The sequence below is a fragment of the Sphaeramia orbicularis genome, chromosome 21 (genome assembly GCF_902148855.1).
Source record: "Sphaeramia orbicularis chromosome 21, fSphaOr1.1, whole genome shotgun sequence".
Taxonomy (NCBI): Eukaryota; Metazoa; Chordata; class Actinopteri; order Kurtiformes; family Apogonidae; genus Sphaeramia; species Sphaeramia orbicularis.
Genome location: NC_043977.1, coordinates 39716028 through 39739433, shown reverse-complemented (window position 1 = coordinate 39739433; position 23406 = coordinate 39716028). Strand labels below are relative to the sequence as shown.

General features: G+C 38.8%; 1 protein-coding gene across 6 annotated transcripts in view; it reads right to left on the bottom strand.

The window, feature by feature from the left end:
- Nucleotides 1-2693: 2693 nt before the first annotated feature.
- Nucleotides 2694-23406, bottom strand: part of LOC115412774 (mitogen-activated protein kinase kinase kinase kinase 4-like) — a 124294-nt gene continuing 103581 nt past the window's right edge. The window contains exons 19-32 of one of the 6 annotated variants that reach the window (XM_030125428.1): nucleotides 21031-21191; nucleotides 20348-20445; nucleotides 19625-19803; nucleotides 18235-18352; nucleotides 17078-17521; nucleotides 16099-16213; nucleotides 14029-14217; nucleotides 12924-13067; nucleotides 9997-10131; nucleotides 7904-8004; nucleotides 7514-7663; nucleotides 7275-7434; nucleotides 6925-7064; nucleotides 2694-5818 (exon numbers count right to left, since the gene is read on the bottom strand). In XM_030125428.1, coding sequence (XP_029981288.1) covers nucleotides 5735-5818; nucleotides 6925-7064; nucleotides 7275-7434; nucleotides 7514-7663; nucleotides 7904-8004; nucleotides 9997-10131; nucleotides 12924-13067; nucleotides 14029-14217; nucleotides 16099-16213; nucleotides 17078-17521; nucleotides 18235-18352; nucleotides 19625-19803; nucleotides 20348-20445; nucleotides 21031-21191 — 2218 coding nt within the window. In that variant the 3' untranslated portion in view covers nucleotides 2694-5734. The remainder of the gene's footprint in view (nucleotides 5819-6924; nucleotides 7065-7274; nucleotides 7435-7513; nucleotides 7664-7903; nucleotides 8005-9996; nucleotides 10132-12923; nucleotides 13068-14028; nucleotides 14218-16098; nucleotides 16214-17077; nucleotides 17522-18234; nucleotides 18353-19624; nucleotides 19804-20347; nucleotides 20446-21030; nucleotides 21192-23406) is intronic. The other 5 variants (XM_030125430.1, XM_030125431.1, XM_030125432.1 and 2 more) reach the window with 5 other exon arrangements.

Genomic DNA, 23406 nt, shown 5'->3' with positions numbered 1-23406 from the left:
CGATCAGAGTCTCTACTGGTAGAAACTCCAATCCGAACCCTAACCCTAACCCTTCTACTGGCAGGATCGGAGTTTCTACCGGTAGAGACTCTGATCGGAGTTTCTACTGGTAGAATCGCCGATCCTACCAGATCGCAGTCTCTACCCTACATATATATTTATATATATATATATATATATATATATATATATATATATATATATATATATATATATATATATATATATATATATATGAACTACTGGACTTCTGCTCTGACAATGTTCCCAAACTCTGAGGACTGTTTTTTCTATCAGGTCAATGCTCCTGGCTTCAGCTAGCTCAATAAAGTTGTGGATGATGGACCACCAGATGAAGACCCTGTCATGGCCAGGCCAATCTCCAGACCTGAACCCACTTTGAAAACTTCTGGAGGAAGATGGATGGTCACAAGCCATGGAACATTGCTGAGCAGCAACAGTGGAGAGCCAAGACACGTGAAAGCCGTCACTGAAAATCAGAGTTATTCCACCAAATACTGATGTCTGAACTTTTCCCAAGTTACAACATTAGTATTGTGTTGTTTAGAAATGACTATGAATGTTTTCTTTTTTTCTTGCATTATTTGAGGTCTGAAAACACCTGCATCTTTTTGTTATTTTGACTATGTGTCATATTCTGCAAATACATGCTCTAAATAACAATATTTGTATTTGGAATTTCAGAGAAATGTCGTCGGTAGTTTAGAGAATAAACAAAAAATGTTCATTTTACTCAAACACATATCTATAAATGGTAAAATCAAAGAAAGTCATAATTTTGCAGTGGTCTCTTATTTTTTTTCCCAGAGCTGTACTTACAACAACCAACCTTTGCTTCAAAATAATGACAGAAAAATGAGCCTCTATATCAGTGTCAGTCCTGCCTCCACATGCTCTGTATAAATGTGTAACAGGCCAAAGTAATACCCCCAGTCCAGACTTGTTTTGTTTTTGTTTGTCTGTGTCTAGATCTGCTGGTATGAATCGATCTGATGTGACACTTTCAGTTTGTTGTCTTTTGAGTATGCACAGTGTAAGACATAATTGTATGCTCAATGTCTCTGTCTCCAATAAATAATAAGTTCAAAAACAAAACAAAAAAATTGTTGTAATATCTAAGGTAGCTTAAGATAAAAAAATTCTTGTATCAAGTCAAATAGTCTTAACAAGATTAAGTCTCAAAAAGTAAATAAATCTGAAAAAAAGTTCTTTCAAGATAAATATTCCAAATATCCAAGTCAAATATTCCTTTTTTGCAGTGTATTGGCACCTGTTCTTCTAAGAGTAAGGAAAACCTAAATCGCTATCTGCAGGATCTTCATTAAACGTATAATAAAATGTAAATGTAACACAAAACAAGCAGTAAATACAGGCCTTTCAAATATTCTGTTTTGCATTTGTACGATCTCACTGAGGTTAAAGGTGATGAAAACATGTTGAAGACGTGCAGAACATACTGTTCAATTAACTAATGACTGACCATTGAGAAAGCAGATATTGTGTGTTTTGGGAATTCTCCACATCTCCTAATATCTGTGAGAAGATGATACTCGACACCACTGGACAGATGACTAAACGGTTTGACATGTTTTATTTTTCATCTTCACCAGGTCTCACAGATGGAGAAAAGGTGTTTTTTCTACAGTAGCTCCACTTATAAATATGATTTATGACTAAAAAGTTGAATAGCTAAAATCTAGTATATCATAATATAATATAAATGAGCTGCACAGTGCTCTTCTGTCATAGAATATAAAGCAACACATAAATGCCACCGTTTCATCACAGAGGTTGGCAAACCCCAGATTCTATGACCTCAACCTGAGCAGTAAACACTGTGAGTTAAAACCTGTTCAACCACCAGCAGCGTCTGAAGTGAACCAACTCAGCATCAGAGAAACATTCTGACATCTATACAATGGTTTTATGGAACAGAGGAATTATATAAAACTTTTTTTTGAAAAATATTTTCTTGAGGGTCCCCCAAATCCCTGAACCATGTGGCCTCCACAAACTTAAGGTGTCATGGTCTGGAAATCTGAATATTAATGCCAAAAAAAAAAAAAAAAATTCAAATTCTACGATCTGTGAATGAAAATCAATAACACACACTAAACAAAACAAGGAAGCCCCCTAAAAACTAATTCTGAATCCTGTTATTTTATAGTTTGGTTCTTATCATCAAGCCCCGAATCCAATTAATTTTAACACCAAATTATATTTTATATTCTAAGGCCTAAAATTCAGATGACTGGATTATTATTATTAATAATAATGACAAGCACAAACCAGGGCAAACAGTTACATTATAGCATCACTGTTGAAAGATTACGTCACACTGTGGTTCGGAAAACTTTGCATCAGCCATCAGTTTGTTTTGGTACAAACTAATACATGGTTCCTCACATAACACTGTCTTTTCACAACTTCTCTTTTTCAGGCACGCTACCTTAACAGAATCCACTCAATATGTACTTAAACTTAATCTCAACTATAAAGACTTGTATTTGTAGTTAATTTAATTTTTTACCCTTTCTATGTCCAGACACCATGCAAGTATGAAACTAAATATCAGAATTTGTAACCATGTGGGTGTCTTCTACTTCTACTTCTAGTTCTCCAACCTGTTTGGAGACTGAACTGTAGCAGAGGAACACAGAAACACACTTCTGTTAAAATTTCTTTTAAAGTTTATTCAAAGAAAAAAACCTTCAGGAAAATACATGACTTCCTGTCATACACAGAGAGGACATAAGTTAGAGTAGCATGGCAGAAACAGCAGAGGAAAAACACGTCGCCTCACGTCCAAGCCTGCAGGAAACTTTACTGCAATGTTTCCACGTTGAAGCAGCGTTAAGTGAATACCTGAAATGAACACCTTCTTTACTGTTTTAGATTATTTAGCGGGGGAAGGAGACATGACAAAAATGAAAATATCCAGTAAAAACCAGGCTCAAAAAGAAGAAAAATAAAGATGATGCATATGCGTTTAACATAAATACTGTGATGACATTAGTGGAACGAAACATGGCTTCTGTAAACATTTTCTGCACCTAAGGTGAGCGTAATAAGGTTAAACCACCGCAGTCGCATATTTACGTGTACACAGACTTACAGAAACTATTGTTAGGCTTCTAGTTCCAAAACGGAAAAATACACAATGTTTCAAGTGAAGCTTTTTGAAAGAAATTTCTAAGTAGTGGTTTTTTTCATAACAATAGGTTTACATGATTTAAATGCTGCCGTCTTGGCACTTTTTTCTGATGTCAGTCAACCAGGGACCGTTTTTCCTCATCACATCATTTTTCTAGCGATTAACAATCTCATTAGTAATATCCAGGTTTTAAAGAAGTCAATAGAGCCGCTCATCAAGGCCTTGACGCTATAATAGACACAGCACTGACATACAGACAGACAACACAGCATTGGGACCCACATGGCTCCTCAGTTTGAGGAGGGGGGATGTTTGTGACCCTGCGTGACCCCTGTTCAACATCAACCCTGCTCGTACTGCGGGACTGTTTTGATCAGGGGGGAAAAAACACGCTCCAAGGTAAACTTGTTTGCGACTTGACGAAGGCATGTTTGGACATGAAGTCAGAGCACAGACTGGACTCTCCTTTGTTTGACCCCTTTATTTGAGTGGATAACGTGCAGTCTGTCAGAGTTGCCGTGGAAACAGAGGAAAATCCGGCGAGGCAGATGGTCTGTGGGAGATCCCTGCTGCAGTTTGCTGCTCAGTCTTTCACATATACAGATAACTTAAATAACCACTTAGCAGGAAGATGGGGGAAACAAATAAGAGAGGGAGAGAGAGAGAGAAAAAAAAAAGATTCCTTCCCGACAAAGTGGGTTTCTGTCTTCAGTTTCTTCACACACAGCTGAGTGAGGAAAGTCCTGCTCTGTGCTTTTAATCACAGTAAGACTAAAGTCCAGAGTCTGAATGTTGAATCGATCAGGTTTGCGTCCTTGTTTGATGGAAAAGATTGCTCAGACAAAGTTAGCGAAGGACACCAGTGAACCCCCCCCTCAGCTCGGACACATTGTTTTCCATACAGATAACTCACAGCTGTGGGAAAAAGCTGCAAAACAAATACAGAACAGCCCCGAGGAAAATATCTACACCTGACGTAGAGGCTCCACTGCTGCAGCTTTCAATCGTCTTAACTTGAAATTGAACACCTAGGATTGATCACTTGTGACAAGTTACAAAGCAAAAAAACATTATCTCATGCCTTGGACCACCACACAGTAATAAGTCTGTCTACATTCTTGACACTTAGTGCGTTGCATTCATACTAATGACAAATGAAATGGTCTGAAATAAGGAAAGTGAAGATAGAAAACTCCTTTACTGAAACACACCTGCTGACCACGTGTTAACCTCTCTGCTACTGAAATCCGGTTCATTGATCACACTGAACCCCCCCTCATGCTCCGCACACACACACATACTGAACTTTCTCCTTTACCACTTTGTCATCTTCTCTTTTTTTCTTCTTACATCTGACTATTCACAGCAGATCTTTGAGCCGACGGCCGACCACCGACCCTCCAAATGAGTGCAGGTTCTCGAGTTTGGAGAAAAACCATGACTGCTGACACTATCCAGAAGATTAAATGAACATTTATTATACACAGACACCTTTATTTATTCATTTTTTTTGGACTACACCCACATCACTTTTTTTCTTTGACAAACACACCTCGCACTTCTGTGAGTTCAGAGTAAAAGCAAGCAAACTGTGGACTGTGGGTTGATGTGCGTAAATCTTAAAAAACAAGGTAAAAGACATGTTAAACTCCACATAATTACACTTATCTTCAAGGAATATTAATAATAATAGTAATAATTCAAAAAATACTATCCTGAAACCCATCTGCTTCAGCATCTCGTTCTCTATCACCCCTGTCCGAATGACACCACACTTCAATGACGCCTCTGTTAAGTCTCATCAGACAGACTTACAGTAAAAACTTTATCCATAACTCCCGCCTTAAGTCCCATCAGCTCCGGGGCTTTTCCAATTTTCACCCCAACAGACAGTCTCGACCTCTAACATACACGTCAGCAGTAATTGGACCAAACAGAAGTACATTTACACACACTACTGTAGCATTAATACAACAGACTCCGACCCCACAAGCCCCAGGAATCGCTCATAAGAGAGGCTGCGAGGGCGGAGCAGAGTGGGAAATCTCTGAAAGGAGGCAGACCTGCAGAAGGTAGTAGCAGTAGTAGTAATATTAGTGGTAGCAGTACTACTAGTTTGAACCACAAGCTTACTGGCCAGCCCAAGAGCACAGAAATGATGCAGAGGTACAAAAATCGATCCCATCACAATTGTCGAGCACCAAGAAAACAAAGGGGGAGACACAAGGCTGTTTACCCCCCTTTTCGTTGATTCACATTTAATTGAATTTCTTTTCATTTCTTAACTAATTTCATTTTCCGCCTCGGTTTATTTCGAGGCGCGACGACAATGTGACTGCATCACAGCCGGCCCGGAAGCTCAAACGCAGCTCTGCAGAAAAGGTGAAGTCATTGTTGTCGTCTACTGGTTGTTGACTCGTGGTCTTTTGTTTGGCTGACAGGACATCGGCGGTGGGTTCTGAGATCCAGTGTTAGCGAGGGTGGAGGGCTATGAGGAGGAGGAGGAGGAAGCGGAGAAGGAGGAGGAGGAGGAGGAGGAAGAGGGTGCGGCGTGGACCTCTACCAGCTAAGCAGGTTGCTTCGGCCTAGAGTCATGAAGTAGACCTGACTGGAGCCTCCGGACCGAACAGAGGCGAAGAACACCTGAAGGGGACACACACACACACACACACATCATCAGCATACGTAATAATCAATGGGCTGAACACAGGGTTTAACCTCTGCTGTCACTTTCAGTTAGTTCAGCCTCTGGACGTCAGTTTCTCTTCTCTCTCACTGCTCTGGTGTGTTTGCATGAACAGGAAGTTTAACTGTGTAGATGAAACTTATCCTCTGTAACTTCTTTGCTGTTCGGGAAATGATGTGAGCTTTTGAAGACTGTAACATGTGGGCATGAGTTTTCTGTAATGAGACACTAGAGAAATGCCCCACTTAAAGATTTTTATGGGAATAAAAGTTGAGTCATTATTGACCTAAGAAAATACCCGTTCTTAGATACAACTGGATGATGGCATTTACTTTAGGGTAACATTTAGGTGATTAGATTAGATCGAACTTTATTGATCCAATGGGCAGAGCCCTCACGAAATTGAGGTTCCAATAGCACCAAATGTACAATAGGAAAACTATTATAAGAAAATAGTTATACAAAAACTATAAAAAAAATAAATGAATAAATAAATAAAAATAAAAAAAACCAGTACTGAAAAAAACAAGCAGTGGCTCATTGGAAAGCACTAGTACAAAACAACAGCAAAATAACAGAGTAGTGATAATACAGTAGTAGTAATAATAGTAAATTATTATTATGTTATAATATTATAACATGCACAATAGTTGCTACTCTGACCCTTTTAAGACCTTTCTGAATACAACCATAACGCTTTGAAAGGGTTTTAGATCATTGCTAAGACACTAAGAAGTCCCTCCGTGTTGTTTCAAGTGCTTTTTCAGGAAGTCGTCAATGGCCTCTGGTGTTTTAGATCACACCTATGTTCTCCTTAAGCACTTTCAGGTCATTTCTAAGGCTTTTTCAGGAGATGGCCAAACGTGTAGTGTTAATACTTCAAAATCTGAATCATTTCAGAACACCTGAACCCACTCATGTCTTAGCAGTGGTCTTAAATGCTTTAATATGTACCAGTACACTTCTACAGAGCATATCCTCTGTGCTCCACCTGTACTGGTGTCTGATGCTGCCTTACTGGTCAGACTGTGTTGAACTGTTGAACTTCTTCCCAGGGTCGTACCTTGTCATTTCTTTCACAGAGGAACTTGAGTCTCTGGGCTCTCTTGTGCATGAAGACACCGTCCAGGTGGCCGGTCTCCACGGAGCGGATCTCTATGGCCTTCTCTCCCCAACCCATGATCTGGTTGGAACGAATGTAGGCTGCAACCACAAAATACAGACCACCATCACGATCCACCTCACTGTTCCAAACCGTATGTGAATGAACAGTGATGATCACAATAATAGACTAATGTTTTTGCTGTATGACTTCCTTTTCAGACTTTAAGGCGCTGTAAGGCACAGAATAATTAAAACACTACTTTAAATGATAAATGTATGAGAGACACAGTGATTTAGCCTCCAACTCACCCACTGAGGTGGGCATCTCGCCCCACTGCAGCACCACGTCCTTGGTGATACGCCCATAGGTGTTGACGTACACACCTTCGTCCTCATAGCACACCAGCAGCTCAATACCATCAGTGTTGGGGAGGATGATGATGGCATGAGACTGGATATTAGTCTGGATCTAAAGACAAACAACACCAGCACCAAGGTTTAGTATATAAACAGTTGTAATAGTGGTAATCAGAAGTGCGTTCTCTTACATGTGTGGGAAGGTAGATGTCATAAACAGCCCCGGAGTCGACATCTACAGCGTGGAAGCCTGAGCAGGAGCCGTAGATGACCTTTAACCTCTGTCCTTCCTCCACAGTCAGGTCGACCAGCAGGGGTTTATGGACCAGATCACCGAACGACTAAAACAAACAGGACAGAAAGACGCATGTTTTCATCCAACAGGAGCGGGTGCATCTGATCAGTAAATATTTGCAAATGCACAAAGTCAACACTGATAAGAGACTGAACAAACAAAACAACCAAAGCCTTGAATTAAACACCGCAAACAGACCAATGATCAACAACTTTGACTTGTTATCAGTGTATTTGGTCCCATGGGAGATTAACAGATATGACCACTGGTCAGCTGGTTGACTCACCTTGAAGGCCATGAATTTGTGATAGGGCTTGGGGGCCCAGGCGTAGACCTCCACTGAATTCTTCAGGGCCAGAACCAAAAATTTAATCCTTTCATATTTCACTGTGGAACAAAAGATAAAAGGGATCAGGATGTAATCAGATTTAAGTTCTCCTAAGTGTTTTTTTTTTTCTTTTAATTGATTTCCAATAGACAAACACATAACACATACCACATTAATTGCACAATACAATGCAAATTAACCTCACTGCACACACACACACAAAAAACTGTGTAAGAGAAAAACAAAATAAAAATAATTATAAAAAACAAATAATAAAAATAAGATTATATTATGTGTTAATATCATAAGACTAGAATTTCTCCACATTTCTGATGTACACTCAGATCTAGTCACATTTTTAACTGCAATAACGAAAGTTACAGAAAACATCTTCTTCCCATAACTTGAACTAAACCTAAAATATATCCTTTAGTGTTGTGTAATGACAGGATTAGATGTTTTCTGGATTCATAATCTGTTTCATATTTTGTTATCGTTATTCGGCTGAGGTGAGCGTTTTTCTTAATCACAGAAGGATGGTGAAGAATGTGTTGATACTTTTATTTCTAGCTGGCTTGTCTTCTCTAAAGAGATCTAAAAAGGAAAAAAAAATCTCATCTTGTTTGACTTGGAGCTGCTTGAGTTTTTAATTGAAATTGGAAGTACACCTCTGATACAGCCGACAGTGAATGTACATTTTAATGCTTAATTTTATAGGCCTACATGGTCTGAAATCCCTTTTATTACCTATATTTTTCCTCTTATTATTATCATTATCATTATTATTAGTAGTAGTAATTTATTAATAGTATTTTATTTTGACCTGTTTTCTTGGCTTTCATCCATATTCTTTTTTTAATTCATCAACTATTGGTTACAATATTTTTTTATTTTATTTCATTAAATTGCAGGTCTCTTTATTATATTGTCTTACAGGTTTTTAATTCATATATTTACCTTAGTTGTATTTTATATGTCAAATGTTTCATCACACCATCTACATCATTTCAGTGGCTCTTTAGTACCTCATGTTATTTGCAACTATGCTCCCAGCTAGAATTAAATGTTATACATATAAATTAGGTTTTGTGGCCAGTCTGAATACATCTCTTTCTGAAATGTTGGTCCATCTTTTACTCATTCTCAAATACAACAAACTACTGCACGTTTAAGGTCTCTGCATTTCCACTTTTTGACACAATCATTCAAGGGAACTGAAGTTATAGTTACATTCAGCTGAAAAACTGTTTCCACATGGTGTTGTACTAATACAGACTCTGCATATATTTCAATACAATTACAGCACTAGTGCGTCATCATAACTGGAATTACATGAACTGAAGGTTGATGCTGAAACTGGCTGGATCCATTTCATATGTTCACTAAGTATTTCTGACATACTATAAATTCAACCAGTAACTGACATTAAAATGTGCACAAGTGAGTTTTTCAACCACTACTTTGTACAAGGTATTTAGTAATGCACATATATGTTGGGAAGTCCTGTCACTGTGTTTCCCACAAGTGCTAGCTCCATTTATGCCATCTGTAATTCCAAGTAATTCAAGTACACACATGTAGAAAAGTCCTCAGGAAGTAGATTTCAAGGTTCGGAGGGGTTTCCAACAGGAAGTGCTGCTTTGGCACAACCACCACTGAGGACATTCTGATTTTTAGACAGGACAGTAGTGTTAAAAGTCCATTCAGATGTCCTGAACAGATTATTACAAAACCCAGGGCTTTCCTGTCTCAGTTGACCAGTGACATGCCTGTTTGGTAAACCATCACTCACTGTGCATCCTGATGATCATCATCATATTTGCTAATTGGATTCAGCTCCAGATCTGGTTGTGTGCTGTTTCAGTAACAAACATGTATTCATAACCAGGCCATGTCATTGTTAGTAAATACTCATGATGTTTGGTTGATTATGGATGAAATGACATCCTCCATACTGCACTCAAAGGGTGAAAAAGGTCCGCCCTTTGCATTTAAAACATACACATTCTGTATTACAGATATCTCGACTTAAGTTTGTCAGCACTACATACCAACTTTGTAGTGCACACATCCCTCCAGGTCTCCTACGGTGGTCCAGCCTTGTTTCTTCTCCACTTCTGGGTCATTATGGAGGATCTTGTTCCTCAGCCAGGACAGGTAGTACACACGCAGCTTGTTCTTCTTACCTGTTAAAGACAAAAACAGAGAGAGGTGATGAATGGTTGAAGCAGTAAACAAATAGTCGACCAAAGCAAAGAAAACATCCACAACTTATGTAGAAACCTCTGGTTCCAGACAGAAAAGTAAATGTCCTACAGTGACCAGGGATGTATTAATCGAACTTGGCACCCACTCAACTGAAGGAAAGGCTTCAAACATACTGTACCATGACCAGATGTGGGTAATCCCAGCTCCATAGAGTAAAAGTCCTGCCATGAATTTGTTCCAACCACTCACTGAACCAGCCCATTTGGATGAGCACAACTCCTCATCCAGGTAGATGAAGGGATAATTAGTGGAATCACCTGTGTTAAGTGAACAGGTAGAACTAAAACATGGCAGGACTTTTACTCTACGGAGCTGGGATTACCCACCTCTAACCATGACTGCATTACATTATATTTGCAGATATCCAAAACACTTCAGAAACTTATACCAAAACTGACCATTTTCAAAGCACACATAGCCTTAGCAGACTCAAGGCCAGGCGAACAAGAGGACAATAACTAAAGTATAACATTTATTTAGTGAAAACATACACACATCATGTACAGATCAGTAGATTACAGTGTGTTAGTGTACTGTGGCAAACAGCAAATAAAAAGCACATGCTAGTGCAGTATAACCTCACTACTCAACCTCAACACACCCAAGGCTTCACAACAGCCACAAACACCTCTAGGAGCAACTATTCATGTCTGAGCCATCATCTGAAACACTTTTATAACATACATGAAAACCAGTCCAAAGATGCCAGTGTATTGGATTGTAGAGACATGAAATTAATCTATTCTTATCGACGATCAGAAGGATTTATGTGACCAGTAGAAGTGAGTCCCGCTGCTGGTCTCCCATGGTGAAGAAAATGAACACCATGATGGGACCAAAGTGTTAGAAAGAAACAACTTTTAGAGTCAAAGAAAGTAAGAAAGTGATGAAAGCTAGACGTACTATTGATGTTTTCACCACTGGATACAACTCTAAATGAAAAGAATGGAGTTTGATGTTCTTGACTGTCAAAATAAGCGGCTATGAGTTTTAGTTTGAAGAAAACTTAATGATAACATAATAGATTGTGTGTAAATAATGACTTCTATACTTTATTCAGTGAGTGATACAGTCTGTGGAGATGTAGTGCTGATTTGGTGGTGGTTTTGGTAGTCTTAAGTGTGTTCTGGTAGGCAACTTCCCCCTGCTGGTGAGAGTTTGGAATATCAGTACTACACAGATGCTCATTTAGGCCTGTAGCTTTGGTCCAGTATTTGTGCACCGAAACCAAACACACATTAATACAACTACAGTGCAGAGTTATATATCACTATTACTGTATTAAGAGTACAGACAAGAAACCGAACTGTGGATACTCTAAGTGTAGAGTATTTGTGGTTTAATCTTCCAGTGACCAGATCAGGATTAGTCTGAAGTGCCACAAATTTCCATGACGCGTATTTTCAACATGACATTGCTTCAAATTAGGTCGACAGGAAGAAATAGACACTTGAAGCTCAGCAACGTTTCCTTCCATCATGGAAATATGAAGTGTGTGTCAGTGTTACATGTAACACACACACGTGTGACGTTGCTTCCTTCGACGGATGTTTACTCAACATCCGATTAGCTCAAAATATGTGTTGTGACACTTGTGACTGCACTGCCCGTGTATGCTGAGAAAGAGAAGTAAGAATGTGGACGTACTTTCATTCTGAGAGTGGGGCTCAACTGTGTGAGTGTACGAATAAAAATATTTATGCAACTGCAGACACAGACACATGTGGTCAGAGGATATGTGATAGCAGGTTTGAGTCTATACAGGAAGAGAATGAGACCAGACAAAACACACCAGATCACAGTGGACATGTGACCCAGCCAACACACAGAAGTGAAACTGTCTCACACAGACTGGCCAGTTTAGTGAGGTTGTGTGTCTTTGTCATGCAACTCTGTGTTTTCACTGTAATAGAATCTAATTTGGCCAAAATAACTTAGAATAAAACCATCTCCACAATGCATGATGAGAGTTAGAATTCTATAAACTTTTTATTTCAATATATTTACATTTAGTTCAACTACTTTATTTGGATGAGGTTAAATTTCAGAGTTAACTTAGATTATTTTTTCATTTGGGGGCAGTGTTTCCATTACCATTAAAATGAACACGCATGATACTAAGACCATTTAAAGGAAAAACCCACATCAAGTTAAGGTAAAATCAATGGAGATCCTTCAAACTCAATGACTTTTTCCAGATCTAATGTCCCTGTTGATGCCCAGCCGAACCAACTGGAACACAAATAATGGAGCATATACTTTTTAATTTGAAATTCTTGAATTATCTTGCAGAACATCCCAAATATTTAACTAGAAGCTCAAGTCTTCCACAAATATAGAGGAACACTACCTGCAAATAACAGTCATTTTACTTTGCAGAGGATCCCCACATTCCATCTGCATGTCATGTATTTGTCTTCTTATTTATTTAGAGATTACCTTTAATTTGTCACTTGTTTGTTAGTGAAAAAGTGGATTTCATTGCATGATGGTCTGTGTAAATGTCTGGCCTTAATTATATGTTATGGGGATAAAAAGTATGAACAGTCATATGTGGACTCATGATGTGAACTGGTCCATTTCAAGGTTAATATTTGTGTCAAGGTTTGGATGAGTTTTCAGTGTGTGTGTGTGTGTGTGTGTGTGTGTGTATATCTATCTATCTATCTATGCAGTGTCTCCAGAAGTGATGGAACATGTGTGTTTGTACCTGATATAGTGACGAGAACATTAAGCCCCTCCAGGACATCCATCTGCTGAAAGCGCCGTCGGTTGATCAGAGGGTAAACTTTTCCCTGACCACTGCGATCCAGCAGCATCAAACCACTCTCTGTTCCCACCAACAGGTTCACCCCTAAACACACACAAACACACACACATAGATTACAACCTTCAACAATGATCACAGCAGGAAATTAAGTGCTTTGCTGCCACCAGGTGGGAGACTATTATTATTACAACTTGTACAGAACAGGTAGGCGAGATAAAAAAAAATCTAATTTATATTTTCGGACGATAAAAATATATTCAGTCGAAACAAGCAAGTGAGAATGTCACCAAAGAGGATGAGCTCTATTTTTAAGTGAGCTGTGTGAATTTATTAAAGCTTATGAAGATGACATGTATCATGTCACATGACCCCTCGACCCCCTTGTGTCCGTGTTGTTTTCTGAGAGGACGGTGTATTTCTTTGTACATGTGTCCAAAAACCTATATGATCCATGAACTTATTAAGTTGGAGAAACACTTATTTACTTGTGTTTAGTCTGTTTTCTTGACTGACCTACAAAAAAGATTACACTTCCCCTTTAAAATCCCTTTGTGGGTATTTTTTGTCTGTTGTAATGTTAGTTCCATAGAAGGTACACCATCACAGCTTATGAGAGGTTAAAGGCAATTAGAATAAAAAGTACAATCTAGTTCCAAATGAGGGGTGAAATGTTTAAAATATTGTCCTACTGTTATGGTTTCTCTCAAGTTTCTGTATTTATATATTGTTCTTTTCGTGTTTTTCTGTCTTCTCTTGTCTTTTTAATTGAACTCAGCGTCAGTAATAAAGGCCAGTAAGTTATAACAGATAGTAGGTGACTATGGCATGACCTGTTTCTGAGTCCAAAGGTGGAAATTAGAAATAGTTTGTTGTACTTAAGTAGAACTGTCAGGGATCTGCAGTTGTATTTTTATGACATACATACTACATTTCCTGTTTTCCCATCTTCATTCACATATCTTCATTTCTAACCTGGTGGATTGTTTTCTTTTTCAGGGTGATTCAGTCTGATCTTCAGTAAAAGTGTTAATTGTTTTGTCCTCACCCCAGAGTGCAGCACACAGGATTTCAGAGTTGAACCTCTTCTTGTATTTGCGAATCTCTGGCGTGTCGCTCTGTGGGCGAGTGTTGACCGGGTTCACGTTCACCACGGAGCCCTTCCGGGATGGGTCGGCCCTCAATGCCTCTGCCAACCGGGCGTCGTTCGCATAACCTAAAAGGTCAAAGGGAAGGGCTTACGTAGGACAGTGTAGGAAGTAGAATTTACCGGGCAGGATGGGGGTCAATCACACGAGCAGCATTAGAAGAGTTGACTGGTCTTAACCTTTGACAATCATGAGTAAAGGAATGACTAGATTTAATTAAAGGCTGGAGAAAAGGGTGTGAGTATTTTCAGAGAAAATTTCTTCTACCCACCTACTAAAATCTACAGGAGAGCCAAGGAGGTTGGGGACAAATTCTGAGTTTCCTTCTTGTTGCAGCTGTAACATCAAGTCATTTCAGCCATTTATCGCTGCTTCTGTGCATAACCACACTGTCACTATGAAGCACGGCTCAAATGTCAAATATGACATAATGTGATCACTGAAAGCAGTATTTTTTACTTTTAAATGACAAATCTGAGTCTAATTAATAAATCATATGTTCCTGACTATTTTCATGTAACAATATGAAGATTTCAAGGTTCCAGCTGTTTTAATGTGCAAACGTGCTTTTTCTTTCAGCAATTTTCCAGGTTTAAGCAGCTGGAGATCTGAGACTTTTTATATAACACTATTAACTTTTTATAAACCATTCCTGTCAGGTGGTGAGGAGACCTGCTGAAACTATGTTTTTTTTATTAACTAACTAAAACTTATTTAGGCTCTGAAGAATCAAATCTAGCACCAACTGTCTGCAACTTCAACATCTGCTGACAACCTGAAGTCATCAAATCAGCAGTGAAATGCTGAGTGAGCAACCATCATTGTTGGAGTGATGTGGTCTGAAGGATGAGAAACCCTCTGAGGGCTGATGGGAACATGAGGACCACTGGGATGAAAAAAAAGGCTGTTTATAAACTGTGGTCACTAATGAGCACTGTGGCCTCAGCGGAGGACAATGAACTGGATCTGAACTTCTGTCTAAAGGTTTTCACACACCCAGTATCTCTAGCACCTGTTTCTGATTTTGTTTCTGTGGCTGCAGCTCTGACTTTGCAAGAAGCCTCCAGGGGCAGAAACAAAGTGCAAAGTACATTTAGTCATGACTTCACAGAAAACAGAATTTTTCCTAAAATACTGACATTTTTCTGCTTTGTCATCAATATATAAATAAATACAAACAGCAAAGGCAGCAACTGCATTTTAAGTTGTGTAATATAGTTTACTGTATCCAGTGTGCAATGTTTTTGATTGTTTAAAGTTGCCACTTTTATTTATTGCTTATTATTATTATTACTTATATGCCATTGTTACAACTGCTAGTACTGTTATCACTTTATTATAACTTTTATCCTGTAAGTATATACATACATATTGTGCATACTTTAATATTATAAGATTATAACATAACATAACAATAATTATTTATTATTATTACTACTACTCTGTTATTTTGGTTTTTACTAGTACTTTCTGATGTGCAACTGCCTGTTTTTCACTAAAATAATTTTAAATATATTTTCTACTTGCAATAAAGTGTAGTTAGTTAGTAAATAAACTAAACACTATTCGTCCATCCTTGCATCTGTGGTGCATAAAGATGTACAGCTGGATTTTCTTTCTATTCATTCTTTTCTTCTTCTATTTATTCTTATTACCAGGACAAATAATGACGGAAAGGCAAATCAAGGGCTTCAAAAACAGTCTGTCATTCCTGACTCCAAAAAGTGACAAAGAGAGGTCCCCTAAACTTAACAGACTAGGCAGATTTTCTCCGGCAGTCTGACTGGTGCACTGCAGGCTTTAATAGGACTGAACAGCTTATTCACAAAACAGATGCAATAAAAGGAAATTAATATAAGGCCCAGAAACGCTCCATTTTTCCTGACACTTCTTTCTAACTGACAAAACCCAAAGGTCTCTGAGGTGCAGATGGAAGAGGAGTTCAGCTGCATCTCAATGATGCAACTTACCGACATTGTTGAGGGCGCTGCCGGTGGATGGAGAAACTTGAAGAAGGCGTGGGTCAATGAATGGTGTGAAGGAGGAAGAAGACTTGTGTTTCTGCATGTTGTTACTAGATTGACTCTGGAGGACAAAGACATGATTCAATGGCATGAGATTAGACATTTCCTTTTTGAAAGGTCAAAAGAATAAGTGATGATTCACAAAACATTTACAAAACAATGCAGTCAAACAAGCAGACAAACTGAAATACTTCACAATGTGTTGCATGCAAATAAAATGGGCATTCGGTCCAAAGGTAAACTTAAAAATACAGGGAGGAATATGTGGATTGGGTCAGGGTAAAATTTATGGAACACAAAAACAAAAAGGCTGGTTTAAAAGTTGATATTTCCATGAGGAACATACTTGCCACTGCGCTCCTAACTGCCCTGTTTACTGTGATCTTTAGTCTGGGGAATGTGAGACTATGCTGCTGAAAATAGGCAACATCCAGGAGTAAAAAAAAGACATTTAAATGTTTAAAATGCTTGTAAAACCTTGACTGGCCTCTGACCACACAAAAAGGCCTGTAACCAAAGGTCTGGTAAGATCCTAAATAAAACTCATAAAGGAATGAAGAGAAAAGATTTCACAGTTTTACATTAAAGTAAATTATCAAAGGTTTCAAATGCAGGACTTCTTTACACAATAGCATTTCTACATTTACTAAGTAAATACTTTTACTCTTTTACTAAGGAGGAGAATGCCTCCTCCACCATTTAACTAGTAAAGAAGAACAGCACCTAATGAAGAAGAGTACTCAAGGTGGTTTTAGTTTGGCTGTTATAAAAGGTATTGTGGTTCCTTCACTTTGTGTACATGCACAATGAAGTTCCACAAGTATTCCAAGAACAGGACAATATGGTTCAGCTTTGAAGTTGGTACCAGTTATGTCTTTGTAGGTCACCCACTTGTGGGTGTCCCGCATCAGGCTGGGGGACATACCTCTGTGAGGATGACGAGCTTGTCCAGGGGGCTCTGTGGGGACATGGAGGGGCTGGTGAGGCTGGAGGAGGAGGGGGAGTTGGATGCAGAGGAGGATGGGGAGGAATGGTGGCTCTGCTGGATCAGATCTGGAAGGTGGTGGATGCGGCCGGCAAAGCCGTTCCTGTCTGCGTGCTGTGAGGGGTGATGGTGGTGGAGGTGGTGATGATGGTGGGGGCTGGGGGTGTGATGGCTGAGGCCCGGCACTGAGCCGGGGCTTGGGGGGAAGCCTGCTAACAGGACCGGTGTGGGAGTTGGGCCGGGGCCCGCAGAGGGCCGCTTTTTGTCACCTGCACTCTGGAAGTAGAAAGAGGGGTAGACGACTTTGGGTCTAGATGTGTTTCTGATGAGCTCTGGGGAAGGGAAGGTGTTAGCTAGAGTGAAGGGTAAACTACAGTGACTATTCTACAGGTGCACAGAAACGTCGTGTTAGTTTCCAGACACAGATTATGGAGACAATGGAAACTGATCAGCTGTGCTTACAGTTATAGCTTAATGGCATTTTTTCATCGACATGAGTTAATTCTGTCATCAAATCAAATTAAACAAGTTGATTTCTGTAGATCAGATTATCTTTATCTAAGGTTGTATAACACTACATTGTGTAAAAACAGCATTTTGCAAATACTCAATAAGCTGAGCCACATTTTCTATGAAATTATTGTATATCTTCACAATAATTATGGAGAAAAAAATGACAATCTGGTTCATCTGATCACACCAGCCTTCAAATATTACTGTCATGACTGTCTGAAGGACACAGAGCTGTGCTGCTTTCTTTGGTGAATATAAGACAGTAACCAATATTATCACTGCTTAAAAAATGATTGTAAGCATGGCTATTCTCAGCTTCTGTAGTTGATACTAAGTATAGGCTAACTTTTTAAAATTATACAAGATGTCTTAGGTAAGGGGTTACAATGTGATAATCCTGCTGTATTATCTGCCTTTTGCTCCTCTTTATCAACCACATAAAGTGTATAAAAACAGACAGTGATCAACACAACAGATAAACACAATGGGAAACACTTGGGGTAGCGAACAGAACACATTAAAGAAAATATGAAAATGTGATTGGTGTGAACACAGGACAGTTTGTTTTCATTTTCTGCTGGTACCTGTCTGACGATCAACGTGCTGTCTTTGCAGGGCGTGGAGCCTGCGTCGTTCTCGCCTTCATCGTGAACAATCATAGTTTTCACAGACTCTGTCTCTCCGTTACTCAGCCTGGAAGAGCTGCACAGGAAAGGTTATTCCATTAGGTTAGTCAACACAGATCATATACAGTGTACTCTGGGTCAGCATTAGCAGCACATAGCTAATTTATATGATGACCAAGATGTAAAACAAAATACGATACAAAGGATTAAAAGTTCAGTGTGTGATAGTGACATTAAGTGGTAAAATTGCAGACTGCATTCAATTCAATAACCCCACTCTATCACCCTCTAAGGCACAGGTGTCAAACTCTGGTCCTCATGGGCCGGTATCCTGCATGTTTTAGATATTTCCCTCTTCCAGCCATACCTGGTTCAATTAATAATCAGCTCATCATCGTACTCTGCAGAAGCCTGATAACGATGTAATGGCTTCCAGGTGTGATGGAAGAGGGAAACATCTAAAACATGCAGGATACCAGCCCTCGAGGACCTGAGTTTGACAACCCTGCTCTAAGGGATGTTAACTCACACTCTTCAGTCAGACATAGGTGGCAGTAGGTGACCTATTTAACAAGTCAATGTGTCTCTAATCTCTCTAGAATGTGTAGATTTTCAGTTCAAAATGATGCACAGATTGTTCATTTTCCTGGTATTCAGTTATGTTGTAAACAGTTTGTTTCAGTGTATGGTGCTTTAAATGCAAATGAGATGCTCCAATCCATGCCCTTTGACTGTTTGTTATGGATGCCATCATGTAGAGTGTGTCGAGATGGATCTGGTGGTTCTGGGGGACTGAATGAGGGCAATGTCCATATAGTTGTACCATCATAAATCAAGAGAAACCTAAAGGGTTAAGGTTAAAGCGGTCAGTTTAACAGTTTAATATTATTATCAAAATATCCAGAACTGTTTCAAATTGGAAAAAGAAATGCCAACCTCATTTATCTCAACCGTATAACAAAGGCAAAAAGAAGAGGAAGTCAATCTAGCGTCCACTACCTGATTATGTCAAGAAATTCCTCTCTGCTAAAAATATGGAAACAGATATTCACACCTCCAAAACCAGCTGCTAAAGTACTCCAATTCCCAGCTTTCTAGAATCAGCAAAAAATATAATCATTCTCCAAACTTCAGTTCATCCAAATCTCAACGTTTAATACCAGCATAAAATAAATTAATAAATAACAAAGCTAACTAATCTTGAATCCATACATACCTGCTTACTTGTCATTTCATTATTGATCAATTAAGTTTACTAATCTCCCAAAACATGGCTCATGCACGGACATTCACCTGGTTCAGTGTGTGTGTGTGTGTGTGTGTGTGTGAGGTCAGGGCTTAAACTTACACCGCTCTGGAATCTTCTGGGCCAGAAGTGGACTCCTCGCCTGCTTCCTGGTCCACCTCTTCATCGTCGTCTTCGTCTGTGGTGTCCGACTCTTCACTGGACGAGGAGTAATCCGTCACCTTGTTTGGGGGACGAACGTCGTCTACGGCACGCAGCTCCTTGGCCAGAGCCGTCAGGTCCTACCAGGAAAACAAGGACAGAGGCCATTTTATCTCAAGATTCTTATTTTTGTTTCTTGAGGGGTTTAGTCCACGCATTAGCCAAGGATCAGAGATGTTTCAGAAGAAGCAGGAAACAAAGCTGCAGGAGAGGAAGTGGTTAAACAGGTGTGCCTGCCAATGAGAAGCCAGCGTAAGAGTAGTAAAATCAAAAGATGTAGATGACAGCAGACCAGCTCATGTGTCTTCAAGCTACTGTTTTAAAGGTTAGTGGATTAATTTGAATAATGAGTCACCTATTAGAGCTGCAAAGATGAAAAATGATAGAAGTTCAGAAAAAACGGCTGGTTCAGCAGAGAAGGAGCAAGCAATTAGTGCAGAGAACCCTTCAGCCAGTGTGCTCAGTCCAAAGAGAAAACAACCCGCACAAGTCAACACGTCCATTTATTATTCAAAAAACACACAGCAGAGAGAATTCACACACTCAGACACACACTGGTACTGATCTAGATCTATCCCAGCTAGCGTGCTACTGGCTAGTCTGCATCTAGTCAGCGTCTCTCACCGCCGGTCTGCTCGGCCTGACCAAGTCCCTCCTCTCCTCAGGCTTTTTCCCAGCATTCTCTGGCCGCTGGAGGGGTGAGCCCTCCGATTTGGAAGAGGCTGAAGGAGGTTGAAGGTCAAAAGGTCAGTTTGGATCCAGCATTTGTTTCTGAATGTCATCATAATAATGTTAGTGCTCTTCTATAAACTATATTTGTCGGCTAATGTTTTTACAGTTAATGAAAATAAAGAGTGAAACTAGCAGCAAAAAGGCATTTTTTAGCTGCAACTCAAACTAAGACAGCTCAATTCCCTTCCACTGTACTTTTGCATTTTGCATTCATATTTGTTTTACACAGAAACTACCATGTGTTTCCTGGTTATTATGTCATTAAATGCTTGCTTTAATCTGACATTATAATGAAAACTAAATATAAACAGGTAGAAGATGGATTTAAACATTATAGTATGTTGATTCAGAATTTTTATTGGCCATTACAGGAGTTATTACATGGTATTACTACATGATTATCTACTGCCATATTGTGCTGTCATGTAAAGTCATACTGAGTCTTATGTGTATTATTTATGTGTATTAAATACATTTTAAAGACCACATAGCGGTTTAAGAGTTCTCTTCACTAAGCTGACTTTTTTCCGCTTACTGTCCACCTGCCCTATGTCTCTGAATGTGTGTGGACTCACAGCGGGCCCTGAACCGCTCTCCAGACCCGCAGTGAGAACCAGTCTGGGAACTGGAGTTACTGGAGCTGCTGGAGGAACTGGAGCCTCCGCTGCCGGTGTTACTGGTCGATCTGGGAACCAGTTTCTCCACTCGCTCCCACAGCAGCCGAGGCTCTGCTGTGCTGTGGAACCAAGAGAGAATGCAGGGTTAGAAATATAACATTTATCCGAAATCCTGACATGTTCTAGAGCACTGATGATGACAAGATGAAATGTTCAAATGTGTATAAATTAACATTATTTATTTGTAAAGCCTGGAAAAAACAGCAGATGTGTTTGTTTAACCCTTTCATGCACAAATTAAGAGAACCTTAATCAAAGTTTTTTCCTGAGTGTTTTTATTCCTCTTTAGGCATGAAAAAAACAATGTGATAGAAAATTTTCTTCTGAAAAATAAATAAAAAATAAATAAAATAAAAATAATTAAAAAAAAAAAAATGTAAAAATACATTAAAAAAAGTAAAAATGACAAAAAAAATTCTTATGAATCTATTTTTCATGAAGTTGCAAAAATATCCACTCAGCTGGACACCACATGTTTAATTTTGGACACACAGAAACATGCATTTACTGGTAAATTGTGTGAAAACTGTGGGGAAGGCTTGTGATTCTGGGGGTTTATCCTCAGGAGAGATCTACATAATGTTACCAATTCATGTCAGAAAAGACATGTAGTGTCTTAAAATTTTAATAAAGATATGTGTAAAGAAACAACAAAAACAAAAAAACAACGAAAAGAACAACAAAATCCATGAATATACAAGAGAACAGCTGTAGAATAGCTGTCCACTGTAGTGACCACTATGCATGAAAGGGTTAAATGGGTCAGTACATTGTCTTGTTTGTATCTATTGTGCCTATTGTCTGGCATTTGGTCTTTGGTTTATATTTTTGGTGTCTTATAAGCCCATGTAAGGGCTGGGCATATTCTTGTGCAGGGCACAACACTAAAAAAATTCATTCATTCATATAACACCCTGATGACACAAAGTTCTAAAAGTTGGGGCAGCACTGAAGCTGGACTATTTATAATGGCGTTACCTAAAATGCTTAGACCTTAGTGTAAGAAAAATGTCATTCAAGGTTTCTTTACCTAAGAAGTAAATATCATCATTATCAGTGCATGCAGCAGGTACACATGGTTTTTATACATTTATAATGAATAATATTATGTACCAGACTTGTGGTAAAAGTGCTACGGAAATACACATGAACTGAAAAACAAAACTAAAGTGTACCATAGTGTTTGATCTCTATTAAACATAAGTATAAGCTCCCATACAACTGCAAGTGGCGGTATTTAATTTAAAAAAAAAAAAAAAAGCAGTAAAACATTTAAAAATCCAATTTCATTATTCAATTTTTCTTTAACCATGCTTGCGTCACAACTTAAACATTTTAATACTAAACACACAACTTGGACATTTGTGCATGTGAACATTTGCATTAGCTTATTTCTATCTATCTTGGATTTTATCACAGTGCTTTTTTAGCCCAAATATATACAGCATTTATATTTATTTCTTTAAGTTTAGTTATAAGGTGTGATATTTATTTCGACAGGAAAACAAATTGCCATTTTTGTAGGGGTTAACATGGATCCAAACAAACAATCAAATACATAAATAACTCTTAAATATAAATTCCATCTTTTTGTGAAAATAATAACTACAAATAAATGCTGAACATTTCATATATGTTATAGCGCTGTACTGGTTCTATATATACGTGTGTGTTACATTGTGCGTAAGGGATGTGGAACAACAGCAGTTTCAAACTTCAACAGGAAGGTAAAAAAAAAAAAAAAAACAATAAAATGTCTTAAAATGTCTTATGCGAACAACAGGATGAGGGGCTGAATGTTCTTGAAAAGGCAGAGTATGATAAGAACAGAGGCGATGTTGTTCAGGAGAGAGAGAAAGGAGTGCAGCAGGGTCACAGGAGGGGAGAGATGACAGAAAGTCTCATGAGAGGGCTTGTGGTTTGGAAATAGAAAAGTGTGCGGATGAGCAAATGCACACACAGATACAAAGACACATCACAAGGTTAGACAGCTAGCACTGTTACATAAACCCTCCCACACAACTACGGACAAACACTCCAGCTACAGACACTTACTTACACACCGCTCCGGGTTGTTAGTTTTCTCCAAATAAGGCATATTTGTTGCCAACGTCTGTGTGAATTTCAGTCTTTTTCCTGTCCTTTTAATAACAATAGCCTGGATTCACAGAGCTATTTCTTCTTCAGGGTTTAACAAACTGACACAATCTAATATTATTCTGTACCTCAGTATAATGTGGATTTGATATGGTCATGTAAACTGCATATTCTTTC